Raw genomic sequence first — 15,999 nt, 5'->3', positions numbered from 1 at the left:
GGAGAGTTCTGAAATTGAACCCCTTTGTGCCGTGACGAGACTCTGGTGGCGCAGCTGGAATATTTAGTTGGTAAATAAAAACGGAGCTTTTTTGCTCGTGGAAGTACAGGATTGTAAAACAACACTTTTTTTTTATTGCATACAAATTTGCCAAACTTATATTAAATTTGAATGTTTACTTCCCAGCATGCACCACCATGAGCGTTTCCACGGCAGTGAAATGCACTGGGAATAAAGCCGCGCTCTTTTTGCAGTGGCTGTGATTTGGGGAATAATCCTTGACTGGAGTCAAAATAAGCCAGCAAATCGGGCTCTCCACGTAAACCATGCGCAGCCCATCTGCCACACAGCTTTCTGGGAGGGCATCATTTCGGCAGCATTGATTCAATACGAGCTAAAACTCTAGACCGGTTTCGACACTCGGTCTCTCCCGCTTGAATCTGTGATGTTTACAGTGTTCCGAATAACTAAAAGCAGATAATGCTAGTCCCACATTACTCAGCTTCTCCTGTGTAATCGTAATGCTGATATTTGGCACGTGACGGTTGATCATTTGTCACGTTTACATGAATAAAAAAATTATATAATTGACAAAAAAATCCCAAAAACAAAAGGGGGAAGTGATGGTGTCAGCAGCTTGGGTTAACGCGGGGACAGCCGCAGAGGCCAATGCCTAATAGATCACAATACAAAGTCAACAGGCCTAGCGCACGTATTTCCAAGGTTAAATCAATCTAATCCACTATGATAATAAATGTTTAATATGTCGTCGAGTCCAATTCGCAAGTTATAACAAAATACCGCAGCCCTTTGTCAAGCTACTGCCGCTCGTGAAAGCCTTCCCATGCCGTGTCAGTCACGGGCAGGGGTCTGAAACCTGTGGCCCCAGAACCGCACGCGATTTTTTTTTTTTAAGGACTGCTTCGAACTCACCGTCTCGTATTCGCATTGCATTGCGGGTTCTTGAAATATTTGAGGGTTTTTTTTTAATTGTTACGGATTCTTGTTAGTTTGGTTGCCGACCCCTGCTCATGGTGGTTGTTTGACCATTCTTCACCACGTTGGTGAGTGCGGGTGGATGTCAGCTCGCGAGCTCGCGTCGGTAGCCATGGCCAGGAATTTAACTCGTGTCCCAGGGGTTCGTAGCGCAGCGCCCCCTTCACTTTGCTGCCGCTCCACCCCCGGAAGTAAAGTTACTTCTTGTGAAAGACCCAACACAGAAGATCTCGAGTATGATCTTCCACGAAGCTCGTGGTCCACCCGAAACACCATCCCCACAAACCATGACAGATGCGGATACCTGATGCACACATGGAAAATTAAAACCCCTCGAGTTGTGTGCGACCTTTGGTCATCCAGAACAGACCGTACGACGCAAATGTGCGATCCACAAATATGAAGGGGACGTCGTAGCGATACACTCCGCTGCTACTGCTGCGGTTATCTGGCTTGACCACCTTGTTATTAAATTGTAGTTGTTGCTCTGCATATACATCGGCAGTCGTACGACAAAAAGAAGCAAAGTTACTTCCAAACCAGAAAACCCAAGCGATTTATGCAATTTGCGTTTCACTGCTTCTATATAAAAAAACAACAACCTCGTGACCGAATATACTTCTCAGGGTACTGACAACAGACACGGTGCCGAACAAATGGCACGCGATATGACCTGAACGCACACCAGTAGAACCCTTCCCCAGTTGCCGGCACTCGCAAGCCCGCGCGCTGTCCGTGGGCTCTCCACTCGGCCGACAGTGAAGGCTGCCGGCACAGACAAACGACAACAGCAGATTGACAGAGGAGGAAGAAGCCAGCAGCAAGAGGATGGACATCGTCACGGAACACGTTTTGAAGAAAGGCATTAGGCAGGAGGAGGATGCCGTGAAGGTCACGCAAAACAATGCCAGGACTAATTGCACAGGAGGTCGCCGGCGACGCGGAGTGACCGGGTGAGCGCAAGCGCCGTGTTTGTTTCGATCGGAGCGTTCTCTCTGGAGGGCCTGGCCAGCTGGCTTGGCGGCGGCGGCGGTGGTGGGCTTACTGGGGGGGGGGGAAGGGGGGGCGGCGCGTTGTTTGTTATTGCAAAGGCATTGGAGGCCAGATGGGACAGCAGCGACCTCCCCCAGCAATGGCCTCCGCAACTGTGGGGGAGGGCCCCTGCGCAGGACAACACGGAGTCAACTTCATCTTGATCCACGCGTGTGCGCACAGGGGGGCGGTCGGTGGTGGGATGTTAACTCCCTCGCCTGGTATACAGGATGTCATGGGTGTGATCCCGACCCCTGACGCCTGATGTATATTTGGAGTTTGCATGTTCTTTCCCCGTGGTCTTGTATATTTTTCTCCGGGTCCCGTGGTTTTTCCCTCCTTTAGAATCAACATCACGCGTTTTAGAATATTTGTCGGCAAAAGGAAATGTTAAGTCGGTAAAGTCCACATCTTCATCGTCATGAGCCGTGGTCAGTCCACTGCTGGATGAAGACTTCCCCAAGCCGCCGCCACCTCTTGCGATTTTGCAACACGACAATCTGATTGGCACCCGGCATACGAGTCGATTTCACCGCTCAGTCTCCCCGGTGGATGTCCTCTTGGACAGCAGTCCATTCCTTGGCTACCACTCCGTCTTTATTCTTGACCGTCGTCCCTTGGAGCCATGGCGCTTCCCTGCCCACGCCCCACCTGCCTTGCTTAACGGTGTTCAAATGATGTCCTTCACCTGCGTATGTTCTCTCATCCAAGTATTACTCCTTTCTCTCTCCCGACGTAATTCCTAGCATGCACGAGTTTAACTTTACTGTAAGATAAATTAGATTTGATTAGTGCCACGGCACGTTCGGATGTTTTCGTGTCTCTTGCGCGGGTTTATAAAATCCTGTGACGGTATGGATGCCTGAGTGTGACTTGGTACAACACACGTGTGTGAAGTTGCATATGCCGTTGTGTTCTTGTGTACATGGTCGACTCTGCCTCAAATGAGGCTTAGTCATGTAAACATTACCACTAGGGAGACAAAGGCAGCCAGGCGTGGTGCTGGCCACCCACCCCCTCGTGTGCCATGCCGGCCTTCATAAGTGCTTGCTAAAAAGCGCTTGCCCCAACAGTCTGTTCAGGCTGTCTTTGTCTTTGTAGAAGCGGCGCAGTGCGTCACTTCACCGCCGGGGTTCCAGGGCCACCCGGTGTCGGCCTCCATGGAGGAGTTCCTCATCTCGTCGGGCTGCGAAGCCGGGGACTCCGCGGGCTCCCACTCCTCACCGAAGATGCGAGCGGCATGGGACACGCCGGGCACACGCAGCGTGCACGTCATGAGCCTTGAGAGCGCCCCGGCAGACGGAGAGGTGGGCATTCGTTGCGTGTGTGTGCATGTGTCTGGGTGCATCAGTCAACGCATGGCACCTGGGTCTGTCCCGTGACCCCCTGCCAGCGGGCATTCAGTACTTCACGTGGCCTTAAAGTGCACTTAGCCTGGCACAATTGCCATGATGTCACCGCCATTTGGTGGCGAATGGCGGTTGTTGTTTTGCTGCGTGGGGGAGACGTAGTGTGGTGGTTCGCGTGCTGCGCTACGAAACCTGCCGATAAGAGTTCGATTTCTGCTCTTGGCCAACATTGTGGGTGTCGGTGTGCACTTGTGGGTGTGTGCGCTTGTAGGTGTGAGTGTGGATGCATGTGTGTAGGTGCGAATATGAATGTGGGTTTAAGAGTGATTGTGCATGCTTGTAAACGTGTGTGAACAGTAGTGCAGCGGTTATCGTGCTGCGCTACAAACCCGGCGACCCGAGTTTGATTCCTGCTCATGGCCAACACCAGTGACAATTGTCTGAACCAGTTCTGGGTCTCCCTTAGGTTGACTCGGCCTCAAATGAGTACCTTTTGCGATTGTGTAAACATCGCCACTGGGAAGCCAAAAGTGGCCAGGCGTGGTGCTGGCCACCCACCCCAACAGTCTGTTCAGGCTAAACGGGGGCCCATTTAATATATCCGCTCCTCGTGAGATGCAAGAAGAGATATAAGAGATAGATGTGTATCGAAATAAGATAAATGTAGACCAATAGAGATGGAGTGAAATGCGAGATGTCGACAGGACAGAGGTGAGAGACACTAATTTGCCTATATAGTCTCTTGAACCAGAAGTTAATTTACATATGTAGTGAGTCCAACTGAGTTGCAGACGTTGTCTTGGGAGCAACACGTTTTATTAAACTCTTAGCACAACATACTCCAGGCTCTTAGCACAACATACTCCAGGCTCTGGACACAACATACTCTCGGGTGGTGACCACCCAACTAACCACGCTACGGCGGAACTAGACACGGTTCCACTATCCCGGTCCGGACCACAAGCTGCGTCCCGGACCACGTGGCTGTGGAGGCTTCTTCAAGCTTGACGTGGATCTCCTGCCTCTCCAACAGAAAGAACCCCGAGCCCCTCACAGGGCCCCCCTTATATCGAGCCGGGCTGGGGCTGGCTCCGCCTCTCACCCCGCCCACCTTCTCGATCTCTCTCGCCCCCTTGCCCGAAGGCTCTCCAGAGTTCTTCCCGGACCACGTGACCACCCATTAGCCCCCTCTGCCGGTGGCCCCCCTCCAGTATTATCCGATCACGTGTCCCCAAGTCAGCCAGAGTATCATGCCCCCAACATATCCCCAGCTGGCTGACACTCTCTCGCTCTCTCAACGGGAGCCCGCACCGCACGCTGTGCGTCGCCATCGCACTTTACCAGCGCTCACCCAAGCCCTTACTAGGGCTGGTACTACACCCCGTGTCCGGGGTGTACACACAACAGTAGACATCCCGCCGTGGCCTCGCAAGCCCGGCACCACACAGTGACATTTCCAGTCAACTACACATATAATTTATTCTGATAACTTGACGATATGAACAAAAAAGGCCTGAAATTGGTTGATCACACCACTGCCAGCAGAAATGCGCCTCCAACTCGAGGGCATTTGGCCTTATCTTCCATGCTGACTAGACGTCTTGGAAGCGGTGGGAGTCCGCACATTTTACCCTACCACACGCAACCTACCGATCGACTTAACTGTGCTGCGACCTGTTTATGCTGCTGGGGTAGACACAGGCCGCGGAGGATTTTAAAAAATAATAATAATTTACCCACTCATTCCACCATCGTGCCGAGAGTTCGAACCTCCTGTGACCTCTGTCCAGAGTTCGCGCTGACCGATACGCCACGGCAGTGTCTAGGTACTCGAGCAGCCATGCGTGTGTGCCGCGTGCATTGATGGATGTGTGCGCGGGTTCACGGCCGGGCCAGTGCTTCCTGTGTTCACCTGGGACCTCCTCGCCGTGCAGGTGCACGCGGGTGTGCACGGGCGTGCCAGAGAGCACCCTGTAGCCTCTACCCCCTGGGAAATAAACGCACGGTTTAATTAACCTCTGAAGTGTTATTAATCAGCGGTATACTTTATGAGTTGACTCGTACGTAAACAACTTGGTGATGATGCAAAGCTGCGTTTCCCGTGGTATTTACGCTGCGAGCGCAGAGACTGTGTGTGTGGGGAGCGGCAGTAGTGTAGTGGTTAGCGCTCTGTGCTACGATCCCAGCGACCCAGGTTCGATTCCCGCTCACGGACAACACCAGTGACAATTATTTGAACCGGTTCTGGGCATCCCCTAGGTCGGCTCGACCTCGAATGAGTACCTGGTACGGTTTGTAAACAGCGTCACATGCCAGCCTTCATAGGTGCTCGCTAACAGCACTTGCCTCAACAGTCTTTAAACTATACGGGTGACCTTTGTCTTTGTTTGGGGAGTGGCGGTGCAGTGATTCGTGTACTTGCGCCTCCATCCCAGGTGAGCCAAGTTCAAGCCCCGTGTATTATACTGGTGGCAAACAGTGATGTATGTCGAGGTCAACTCTGCCTTGCAATGCATAGGCCTACATTGTGGTCTATCCACTTTAACACTGATTAGACGAATGGCAATGGAGAGAGCTGTGGGACTCGGCCACATCATATCGCCATGCCGACCAGGCGAACCATTGGCAACGTGTTAGGCGGTGGTGTTTCTTGCCAGTAAGTCGCAGCTGGCAACCGTCGTGCTGATGGCTTGTTGTTGTTGTGTCCTCCATGAACGTTCAGGTGACGGTTGACATCAGCACCGAGGGTGGGGCCAGAGACTCGCTCCGGCCAATGACACTCGTCCTGGCGTCGCCAGGTGACACCGCTTGGCGAATCAAAACGGATGGCCTCACCGGTCTCCTCGACTGCATTGTCCACGTGAGGCCTTTCATTAAATTTTTTGAGTTTTTTATTTATTAAAAAGCTCATGGACTTTTAAGTGCACCACAGTCAAATCTGATACTGAAAATCAATGGTGTTCTTCGATAGCAACTGTAATTATTACTCGTGCTGATGCCGTAGTAACTTTACACTAACGAAAGCACAACATTGCAATGCTGTTTAAATACAGACATGACAAATTAGAGTAAGAGTTGCTTTCGATGTCCATTCTTTTCATTGAAATGTCTACATTTGTGAACGGTAGATATGGAACGTTGGACCAACCTTGCACATTTACTGCAAGAGCATTGTTTTACTTACTAAGATATCTGTCATGATTGATTCGTAATTCATTTTGGGTCAGAATGCGTAAGTAAAGTAAAAAAAAGTATGTCGTAATCCCTCTTCCATCTAACACGGCCAATTAATAAATTTGTTACGTGAACAAACGTACCAGGTTATTAAAGGTTCGTGGCATTGTTTAATAAGAGTTCTGATCCGAACATCCAATTGTCAGGAGCGTGTTAAAATTGCTGTTACGATTGCTCGTTTAATTTAGCCGAATATGCCTACTTGGTTTCTCGGTCAAAATGGGCTTTCCAGCATGCGCACCGTCGTTGAGACGCTGTTGTATGTTTGACCGTCCGCATACATTAAATGCCCGCTTTGTGTTGTTGCGCAGGCCTCGGAGAGCGTGCATGTGCAGGGGGCGTGCGTGCGCGTGTTTGAGCCCAGCCCTGTCGGCTCGGGCAAGGCCTTGCTGGACTGGAGTGTCAGACATCTTGGTGCAGTCACGTCATATCGCCATGCCGACCAGGCGAACCACTTCTACATCCGGCTGAGTGCGGGTGAGGTTCTCCTATGCAGCTCACTCCCATAAAAAAATATAAAATTATAATTTTTTTCCCTCTTTGTTTGCCTATCATGTTTTTTTTTTTTAATATATCCATGTAGAAGCTACTAAATACCATGGTTCATATTCAACTCATGAGGCCGGCGGGCAAACTGTGGGCAGGGCTGCCCGAGAGCAATGGGCAGGGCTGCCCGAGCAGTGGACGAGGAGATGTGGAAAGTGGGCGGAGCTACCTCATTCGTGGGTGGAGCTACTTGGGCAGTGGGTGGAGCTACCTGGTCAGGGTTGATTGGAGTGGGCGGGGTCTATGCGCAAGAGGAGGTGAGGCCAGCATCAGACAGGGGGAGGAGGATGCTGCTTCACTTCGCGAATGGGGCTAGCGACCGAGTGGGCGGGGTTGATGGAGAGGAGGGGCTACCAGCCAACCATGTGTCTAGGTTGAGCCTCCCAGAAATTGAGTAGCTCTCCATTTCACCAGCCCACGTGCTTAAGTAGGTTGCTTCCCGCGTGTGCGCGCTCTCTGCCTCGCAGACCCCCCGCAGCTCGGCACGTGCTCGCCACGGGACGGCTTCCTCTCGCAGCGCTTCCTCGTCTCGCTGGAGAAGAGGCAGGAGGTCAGCGGCTGTCAGAGGTTGCCCAGGCCCCACACGGCACCTGACCTCCACCCCGGCCAGGATGTCCACATTGTGGAGGTGGAAGCACCAAGCAGCAGTCGTTTGACGTGAGGATGTGGCAAAGCACGCACCACATCCCCTTTTTAACCCTAATAAAACTAAAAACTCAACTTTTTATTTTACCAGGTAAGGCACACCGAGCTATCGTCTATTTTTCAGAAGTGACCTGGCCACAAATGATGGCTCAGTGAAGTGGCTTATTACATGGACATTTATAGCAGCCAGATACTGTAAACGCACGTTGATTCTAAAAATGGAGGGAAAAATTGGAGCCGGAGAAAAATCCACGCAACCACGGCTAGAAATGCCAACTCCAAATATCGAATCTACAACCTCCTGCATACCAGGCGAGGGAGATAACATCTCGCCACCGCTGCATCCCATCTGCCGAGCACTAATTGGCATTAATATGGTCCAACCATAATAATGTTGACCACATGACACCAGTTATTTATGTTATGCTAACTTTACCTAGCAAAGAAGGAGTGGTGGCGCTGTGGTTAACGCACTGTGATAACCACAGGTCCACCGAAATGAGTGCCCACTCTATTGCCTGGTGTAGTGAGGAGACACTTTGTTCTAGATTCACATCTTGACCCATATAACCGAAACACATCTCCTTGGACAAAGCTGGCGCTGATCATTTTCACGACAAAGAAGTAGGAGATGTTTAATCATCAACACGAGTGAATTTCGCCATTTTTAAGTTTTTTTCCTCTCGACCAGTGGCAAAGGCGCCGCACAGACCACGACACGTGATGATCCCCCACGTCATATCCCGTTTGTCGTGACGTTCTCCTCCTCCTGTCGCTCCCTGCTGTGCAGCAGCCTGCAGACGGACGTGCACGTGGAGGTGGACGTGGGGCCGCGTGGGGGCCAGGTGATGCGGGAGGTCGTCTTGCTGCTTTACTGCCCGATGCCTGTTAACTGGGTGATCCACAGCGCGGCTGGCCTGCCTCTGCTCACGGCACGCGTACGTGACATACGGGCACGAACGCATGCGCGCATACACACGTGCACGCACACGTAGGTGCGCGCGTTCCAGTTATCTCGAGGGTTGCCACCTGTCTTGGATTTCGCAGGATCGTCCTCTTGTTTCTCGTTTAAAGCCGGTGGTGTTACAGACTGCACTGTTATTCTGTGATGAACTAGGTTGATTTGTACTCTTTGGGTGTTTCGGTAAAGTCACGTAGATAGAAAAATAATAAAATAAAAAATCACGACGAAAGCTTTAAGTCAACATTTAGGTTGATTTGATTTTAACATCATCCTCTTTTCGAGGTAGTTGTCCTGGGATGTCTTTCGGTCAGTTTAACACGTAGTAGTAGTCGGCGCCCAAAACGTCGTGGTTTATTTTATTTTATACCTACGTGACTTTACCGAAAGAACCAAAGAGTTTGTAATTTACACCTATGGGCTATCTGCCCATGGATCGTGATGATGATGATGAAGAAGTACCATTGCTCCACATCTTTCCTATTATCTATTTTTTTCTTTTTAAGGCTGCAGTGTTATGTATGAATGTGTTGAGCTGTTTTTGTTAATTGCACCCATTTGTTGATAAAATCAACTCTCACGCGCACGATAGATGAATCGAATTGAGCGTGTAAAAATTCCTCTCCAGGGCTTATACGAATTACAGGCACGTTACATGCCCCTATTACATTTAGGCGAATGTGGCAAATGAAACTGGACATGAGATGAAAGCCAATGGAAAAAATACAACGTTAATGTAAAATGAGATTTTAAAAAAGTTTTATCGGAGACCATATATAAATGCCGAATACATAGACACATTTGTATATCAGCTATGTTGGGGTATAAGTGCTGTCCGCGAGTACCCAATGAAGGCCGGTATGGCACATGAGGAGGTGGATGGCTAGCACCATTCCTGGCCGCATGTTGTTTTACCAGTGCTGATGTTTCTAAGCATAGCACCATTTAAGGCCTAGTCCAACTATGGGAGGCCTAGGACTAAGTCGATCATTCTTCACTATTTTTGGTCGTAAACAGGAATTGAACTCGGGTCGCCTGGTTCGAAGTGCATTGCGCTAACCACTAAACTCCCGCACCAACAAACACACACACACAGGTGAGCGTCGCACTGCTTTGAATTCCATTTGCCTCGACCCAAACGCCACTTCTCATTTTTCCAGACGTCTGGCCGCGTCACCCACAAGCAGCTAATGACGGTGCAGCGTATACAAGGAGAGGAGCTCATGGGCCCCAACCGCGACCTCATTGGCTGGGCTCAGAGGCGGGGCCTGTCGCCCGTGGCAACCTACACGTTGGTCGCTCAGGCCAACCACATCCGCCTGACCATCCCTGCAGACCTCGGTACCCCACGTGAGCTGTGCTGGCTGTACTGACGGATGTATTATTAGTGTTACTATTGTGCTTGTTTACCCAGGAAAGCCTCGCTTGAGTCTCAAGACTATTTTTGTTCGTCTCAAAGAGGGTCCTGCCAATGTTTTGCAGTAGGGGTGGCGATATTGCCCTGTGTAATCCGAATTGAGTCAATTGCATTGGGGGTTTTTTTTGGCAAATGCCAGTTACACTGTGTGCAGTTTTTAATAGCTACGGGAGAAACCCCGAAGACTGAGGAAACCCATGCAGAACAGATTGGCGGGGGGGGTATATACAAACTCCACACAGCAAGGCGCTCGAAGTTAGGCCCTTCTTGCTCCGAGCGATGGCATGAGAGTCCACCACCTTGCTACACAATGCATGTAGAACATGACCATTATTCTATTGTTGTGAAATCATCACAACCGATGGACAAATAGCCCATATGTGTCCACTGCACGTGTCGTTATGTTTCCACTTTCCTCTGTCTTGTACCACTATGCTCAAGTAGTGCCACATCTTTGTGGCACCAATCTGTTATGTCGTCATCAAGAAGCCATTCTCTGTTAGGTCTTCCTCTCTTTCTGGTTCCTTCAATTTTTCCAAAGTAGACACTTTTTATTTTCCTGTTGGCCATCCTACATATGGGTCCCAAATAGTGCCAGTTTCCTCATCACTGCCTGCATCATCAGGCTGTCTTCTTCTATCCGCAACCCTTTTCTTCTACGTTGGTCACTTTTTGTGTCCAGCTTAAATGCAGTATCCTTCTGTAGCAATGCATTTCGAGTGCTAATAAATCCAGAGTAGCACAATTAACTAATTTTAACTGAACATTTTCCCTTTTTTCTTGTACTATTCTTCCTTCTGTCAGGCCACAAACTTTATGATTCGCCTCTCATGTGAACCTGTAACAGATGCAATATTTATGTTACGATTATAGATTAAAAATATTTTGAGGGGTGGCGCGGGGAGACAATTGTGAGCAATTGTGCTATCAGCGTTGTGAGATATCTTTTCAGAATTTACATGGTGAGCAGGATGACATTTTGGTAGAGAAGGCCCATGAAGTTGGCTTTGCAGAACTACTCCTGAAGTCCCCTTAATTCAACATGCCTAATTTCAACACTGGGGGGCACACCACTTATGCCCTGCAATGCGCGTGTGTGTATTGCACGGTTATCAAATTGCAGTGGTTTAGCCGTTGGAGATGGAATTTGTGGAATATAGTGACAAGCTAAATTGTTCCGCGGTGGGGAGATGTTAACTACCTCGCCTCTTGTACAGGAGGTCGTTGGTTCGATCCCGACCCTGACACCTGTATATTTGGAGTTTGCATGTTCTCCTTGTGGTCACATGGATATTTCTCCAGGTCCTCCAGTTTTTCCCCACTACATTTAGAATCAACATCATGCGTTTATAGTATTTAGGCTGCCATAAATTTCCAAATAAGCCACTTTGTTGAACAATCATTTGTGGCCAGGTCACTTCTGAAAAAGAGTTGTTTATCTCAGTGGGCCTTAAATGGTAAAAACAAATTGTTTTAACTGAGTAATTAGAGCTGGGTAATTCGGTCATCCCAGTGATCGCTGACTCTACGGATTAATTATCGGTTCGATAACCCGGAAATAGTTGGGGGGGGGGGGGGTCTTGGTGATGTCATCGACACCATTGGCCACGTCACGCTGGATGTGGCTTGCAGACGAGGGGTGGGTGGGGGGGGTTTCCTGCCTTCAAGGGGCAGGATGATGGGGTAGTTGCTATTTTTAAAGTTGGCCCAAAGTCATCGATTTTATAACTTTCAGTCGATTGGTTAAACTCAATCGACAAATTGTCCTGACTAGAATTGATGTGGTAGTTTTTGTTCCGTGAAGTAATTCGTGACCCGAGACCATGAACTCGCTACACCTTTAGCACCTGGTATAATAACAGGTGGCTGAGACCTGGATTCGAACCCAGGGCCTCAGCCTTGCCGGCTTGGTGAGATTGTGCATGTGTATTTGTCTGTGTGTGTGTGTAAGATTGCATCTGTCCGTTGTTTTCTATCTGTGTGTGATTTTGTTTTCAGAATCGGCAGATGTGCAGGTTGACAGAGTGCCTCTCCTCAAGTTCCAACCTCAAAAGGGATTTAACAGAAACCCTCCACCCTCACCTGGTATGCTTGCACACACAGACGTACCACATGCATGCACAAAGACAAAGATCCCCCATGTAGACTTTGACAGTGTTGTGGGCAAGAGCTGTTCGCGAGGATCGATTCAGGTCCGCATGGCACATGAGGGGGTGGTGTGGCCAGCACCACACCTGGCCACCTTGGTCTTCCCAGTGCTGATGTTTACATACAACACCAGATACCGAGTCGGCCTAGGAGAGGCCCACAACCAGTTTAGATATCCATCACCGATGTTGACCATGTGCAGGAATCCAATTCGGGTCGCCGTGTTCCTAGCGCAGTGCGCGAACCACTGTGCTACCGCTCCCCATGAAACGAAGACAAATAATATCCCACATATGGACCAAGTGCTGTTCGCGAGCATCTACAAAGGCCGTCGCAGCACACAAGGGGGTGGATGGCTGCCTTTGATTCCCTGCTGCCGATGTTCACACCCCTAGTTGTTGGGCCTTCTCGGTCAGATATCTCATGGCAAATCCTACGTCTTCTTTTTCCAGACCTCGATGACCACACCCAGAGCCCCGATGGAGAAGGACTTCAAATAAACATCCCCGCCCACGCCTTCCCTGATCTGGGAGACGTCAGGCTGTTTCCGTCCCAGCACGGCAAGGAGATCTATCCGTTGGATGAGAAAATGTTCTCCCCGTTCCGCTTGGGGCAAGATATTCCGTGGCCGGTGAACCCGTCGGAGAGAGACGACTCTGACTCGGCAAACCCTCACAACCGTCCGCCGGGCCTGGGCATGAAGCACGACAGCCACGGGGACGTGGTGCTGGAGAAGGAGGTGGAGATGGGCGTGACCTTGCGCTGCCTGGAGACGAAGATGACCGTGAGCGTGTGGAAGGAAGCGTCCATTGTGAGTGCTTGCTCGCGCACGATAGGTCGACATCGCCGATATTAAAATCGTCGTCATCGTTGACGTCGTCGTAATTATCATCATCGATCGATAGTCGTCGTCCTTGTAGCACAACGGTAACATTGTCTTCAATCTCTACGCAAACATCACAAATGTCGGTATATGCAGCATCACTGTCAACGGCATCATCGTCAACACAGCCGTCGTCATCATCATCGTGAAAATTAACATCTCAATTATGAAAATGTATGTCTTATATAATACGGATAAACACAATCCACATCATAATCTTGATGCTGGAGGTATCTGATGACCTATAAATATCTTTTTCACGGATGTCCAGTAGGGGTGGGTCAGTAAGTTACAACAATAAATAATACAAAACAACAATAGGAGTTTAAAGTATAGGCAAGGTAAGAAAATCACAAAATATAAACCAATAAACTAAAACCAATTTTTTTTTATTTTAGCAGATTAAGCTCTCTGAGCTAATCACTTTTTTTCAGGCCACAAATGATATCTCAATGAATGGCTTATCGCGTGGAAATGTATAGGCAGCCAAATTATCTCAATCTACTATGAGAGCGCATCCCAGGATCCTGTGTGACGGAAGAAACACGTGGAGTGGGGGGGGCGAGGGGGGGGGGCGAGGGGTCTAAGGGAGAACGGGCCACGGCAATGAACCAACAGAGACAAGTTGTGAAGGAAGTCGCAAGTGGAGAGCGGAAGAAGCGAAATCGTTCAGCGCGGACTTGAAATGGGGGGAGGCCATTGTGGACGGCCGGAGAAAGGAAATGCCAGACTATGGGGGGGAGAGCAGGAACAGCAGAGAAGGAGCCACTTGGCACCGAGGTGGGGGCTGACTGGGGAGGGTGTTAGTTAGTAGGAGAGCTGGAGTGGAGAGCACGTGGAGGGGTGAGGCGACCCAGGTGGACAGTGTTTACAGGCAGGGCCAGTGTCAAACTTAGCTGGGAGTGTTTTATTACAGTCGTAGTCTGAGGTCGAATTGACTGCAACCTGGAGTTTTTTTTTGTCAAGTCTTAGTTTGGGGATTTCATTTCATCGTTCTCTTGGTCTCGTCGACCTAAAGCAGTTAAAAATTCTGTCAAATACACTCTTACCTAATGGATGGTGGTATAAGGGGCGAGCAAATATCCACCCCCCCTCCAACCCATGCCATTATTATCAAGTCAGGCGATCTTTTTATATACCTACGCACACGCAGATAGCCAATTGTGTGTTGCCCTTCCTTGGTTGCACCGTGGTCTCCAATAATTGAGTAAATCGCCTCGGTCTGCGTCTTCATTCAGACTCGTTGGTTTCGTCCCATCGCAGTCACTCGCGCTTGGTGTCATTAGTCAAAGTCGTCGTCGTTGCACGCGCGTTGATTTTCGCCCACTGTTCGCTGACCAATCGCGTTTAGCGCCGGTCCTCGCACCGTCGCGTCACCTCGACGCTACGCGCGCAATCGCAGCTGACCATGTCTGCGCGTTGCCGTGCCGACTACTGCTTGTGCAGCTGGTGGGTGGCACTCCGCTGCGCCTGACGCTGCTGGACGAGCGGTGCGTGGCGATGGAGAATGAGACGCACTTCGTGCTGCACACCGACTACCACAACTGTAGCTCCAACTTCACCCTCATGGACGGCCTCATCTCCTACTCCAACCAGGTGCCCGCCGCGCCGAGACAGAATCCGCGGGGTGTGGGGGGGGGTCCCGGTGGCCGTTGTTGCAGATGGCACGGAGGGCCCGCTGAAGGCTGCCAACTTCCCCCGAAGCCTTCGCGCTCGGAACGGTATTTATGTATGGGGATCGTTGTAGTCGACGGAAGCCAGTGTTGCGTGTTTCCGATCTGCCATCGTAAATTAAAAAAAAAATCCGATGAATGGTGTTCCGTGGGGCTCCTGGGGGCAAGAAATGAAATGCCGCTCACCCACCACTGTCCAATTGACGTCATAGTCGGGTGCCTGGGCTGCTCCAGCCCCGTTGGCCCCGGTGCAAATTGCACCGTCTGCACCCTCGAGAGCCGTGGTGCCACTGTCCACACTCAAGCCTCGCGCTCGTGATGCATCGCTGTGCACGTCATCGTCGATCGTTGTTTATTTGTGCAACTCGTATGTGGTGAGCTCGCGTGACTCCTGGCGACCCCTCATGGCTGCTACCCCAATAGGAAAACAAAACTCGTGCGTCGACCCTCCATTCTGTGTTCTCCTGTAAAAATAAAAATGTCCTTCAGATACTGGGCCTTCCAGACTCGTGTTAAATAACTGTAGTTGAGTAAACCTTTTCATCCTATGAGTTTTATCAGCAGAAGCCAGGCTTCTTAATAAAACAGTTGGTCTGTACAGATGTTATTGATCAGAGCACTCCATCAACACGTCAGGAACGGAGGCCCCCGCATCGGCACAAAAAACCCGCGCAACTGGGCCCCATTTGCCGGCGAGATCCGAAAGGTCAAATAGTGGCTTGCAAGCTTCAGAACTTGCCAGCCAGGCAGAGGCGGTCGGCGGCGTTCAGTGTCCATCCCGACGCTTGCGCATAACGACCGGGTGTGCTTATGAGCAGCGCTTGCCCTCCGTGGTGTGCGTGGGTGAACGGCCGATCGAGTCTTTTTTTGTCGTGCGTTTAGCGTACAGTTTAATTAATCGTCGGTTGTATCCCATGTGTGTGGATGTTTTTTTTTGCGCAGATCCAAATCAGGATTAATCCGGGCGACGTGCCCGAGTTTGAGGGCGAAGGAATCCTGCGAACCGTCAACGTAAGACGATCAAAATCGATCGCTTCTCCGGTGCATCATTGAATTCGCCGCTTTATGATCATGGCGACAGCAGTGATGGTCATGTCGTTGTCGTCGTCATCGTT

At 50.3% G+C, this 15,999-nt stretch overlaps 1 protein-coding gene across 1 annotated transcript in view; it reads left to right on the top strand.

Moving 5' to 3' along the window:
* Positions 1–15,999, top strand: part of LOC144933197 (transforming growth factor beta receptor type 3-like) — a 76,755-nt gene that overhangs the window by 52,599 nt on the left and 8,157 nt on the right. Inside the window, exons 3-12 of the mRNA XM_078857832.1 lie at positions 3,130–3,335; positions 6,100–6,237; positions 6,923–7,088; positions 7,625–7,814; positions 8,593–8,740; positions 9,924–10,104; positions 12,179–12,265; positions 12,781–13,139; positions 14,658–14,807; positions 15,827–15,895. Coding sequence (XP_078713958.1) covers positions 3,130–3,335; positions 6,100–6,237; positions 6,923–7,088; positions 7,625–7,814; positions 8,593–8,740; positions 9,924–10,104; positions 12,179–12,265; positions 12,781–13,139; positions 14,658–14,807; positions 15,827–15,895 — 1,694 coding nt within the window. The remainder of the gene's footprint in view (positions 1–3,129; positions 3,336–6,099; positions 6,238–6,922; positions 7,089–7,624; positions 7,815–8,592; positions 8,741–9,923; positions 10,105–12,178; positions 12,266–12,780; positions 13,140–14,657; positions 14,808–15,826; positions 15,896–15,999) is intronic.

Source organism: Lampetra fluviatilis, chromosome 6 (assembly GCF_964198595.1).
Source record: "Lampetra fluviatilis chromosome 6, kcLamFluv1.1, whole genome shotgun sequence".
NCBI lineage: Eukaryota > Metazoa > Chordata > Hyperoartia > Petromyzontiformes > Petromyzontidae > Lampetra > Lampetra fluviatilis.
Note: the sequence above shows the minus strand (reverse complement) of the source record. Positions and strands in the feature narration are given on the sequence as shown.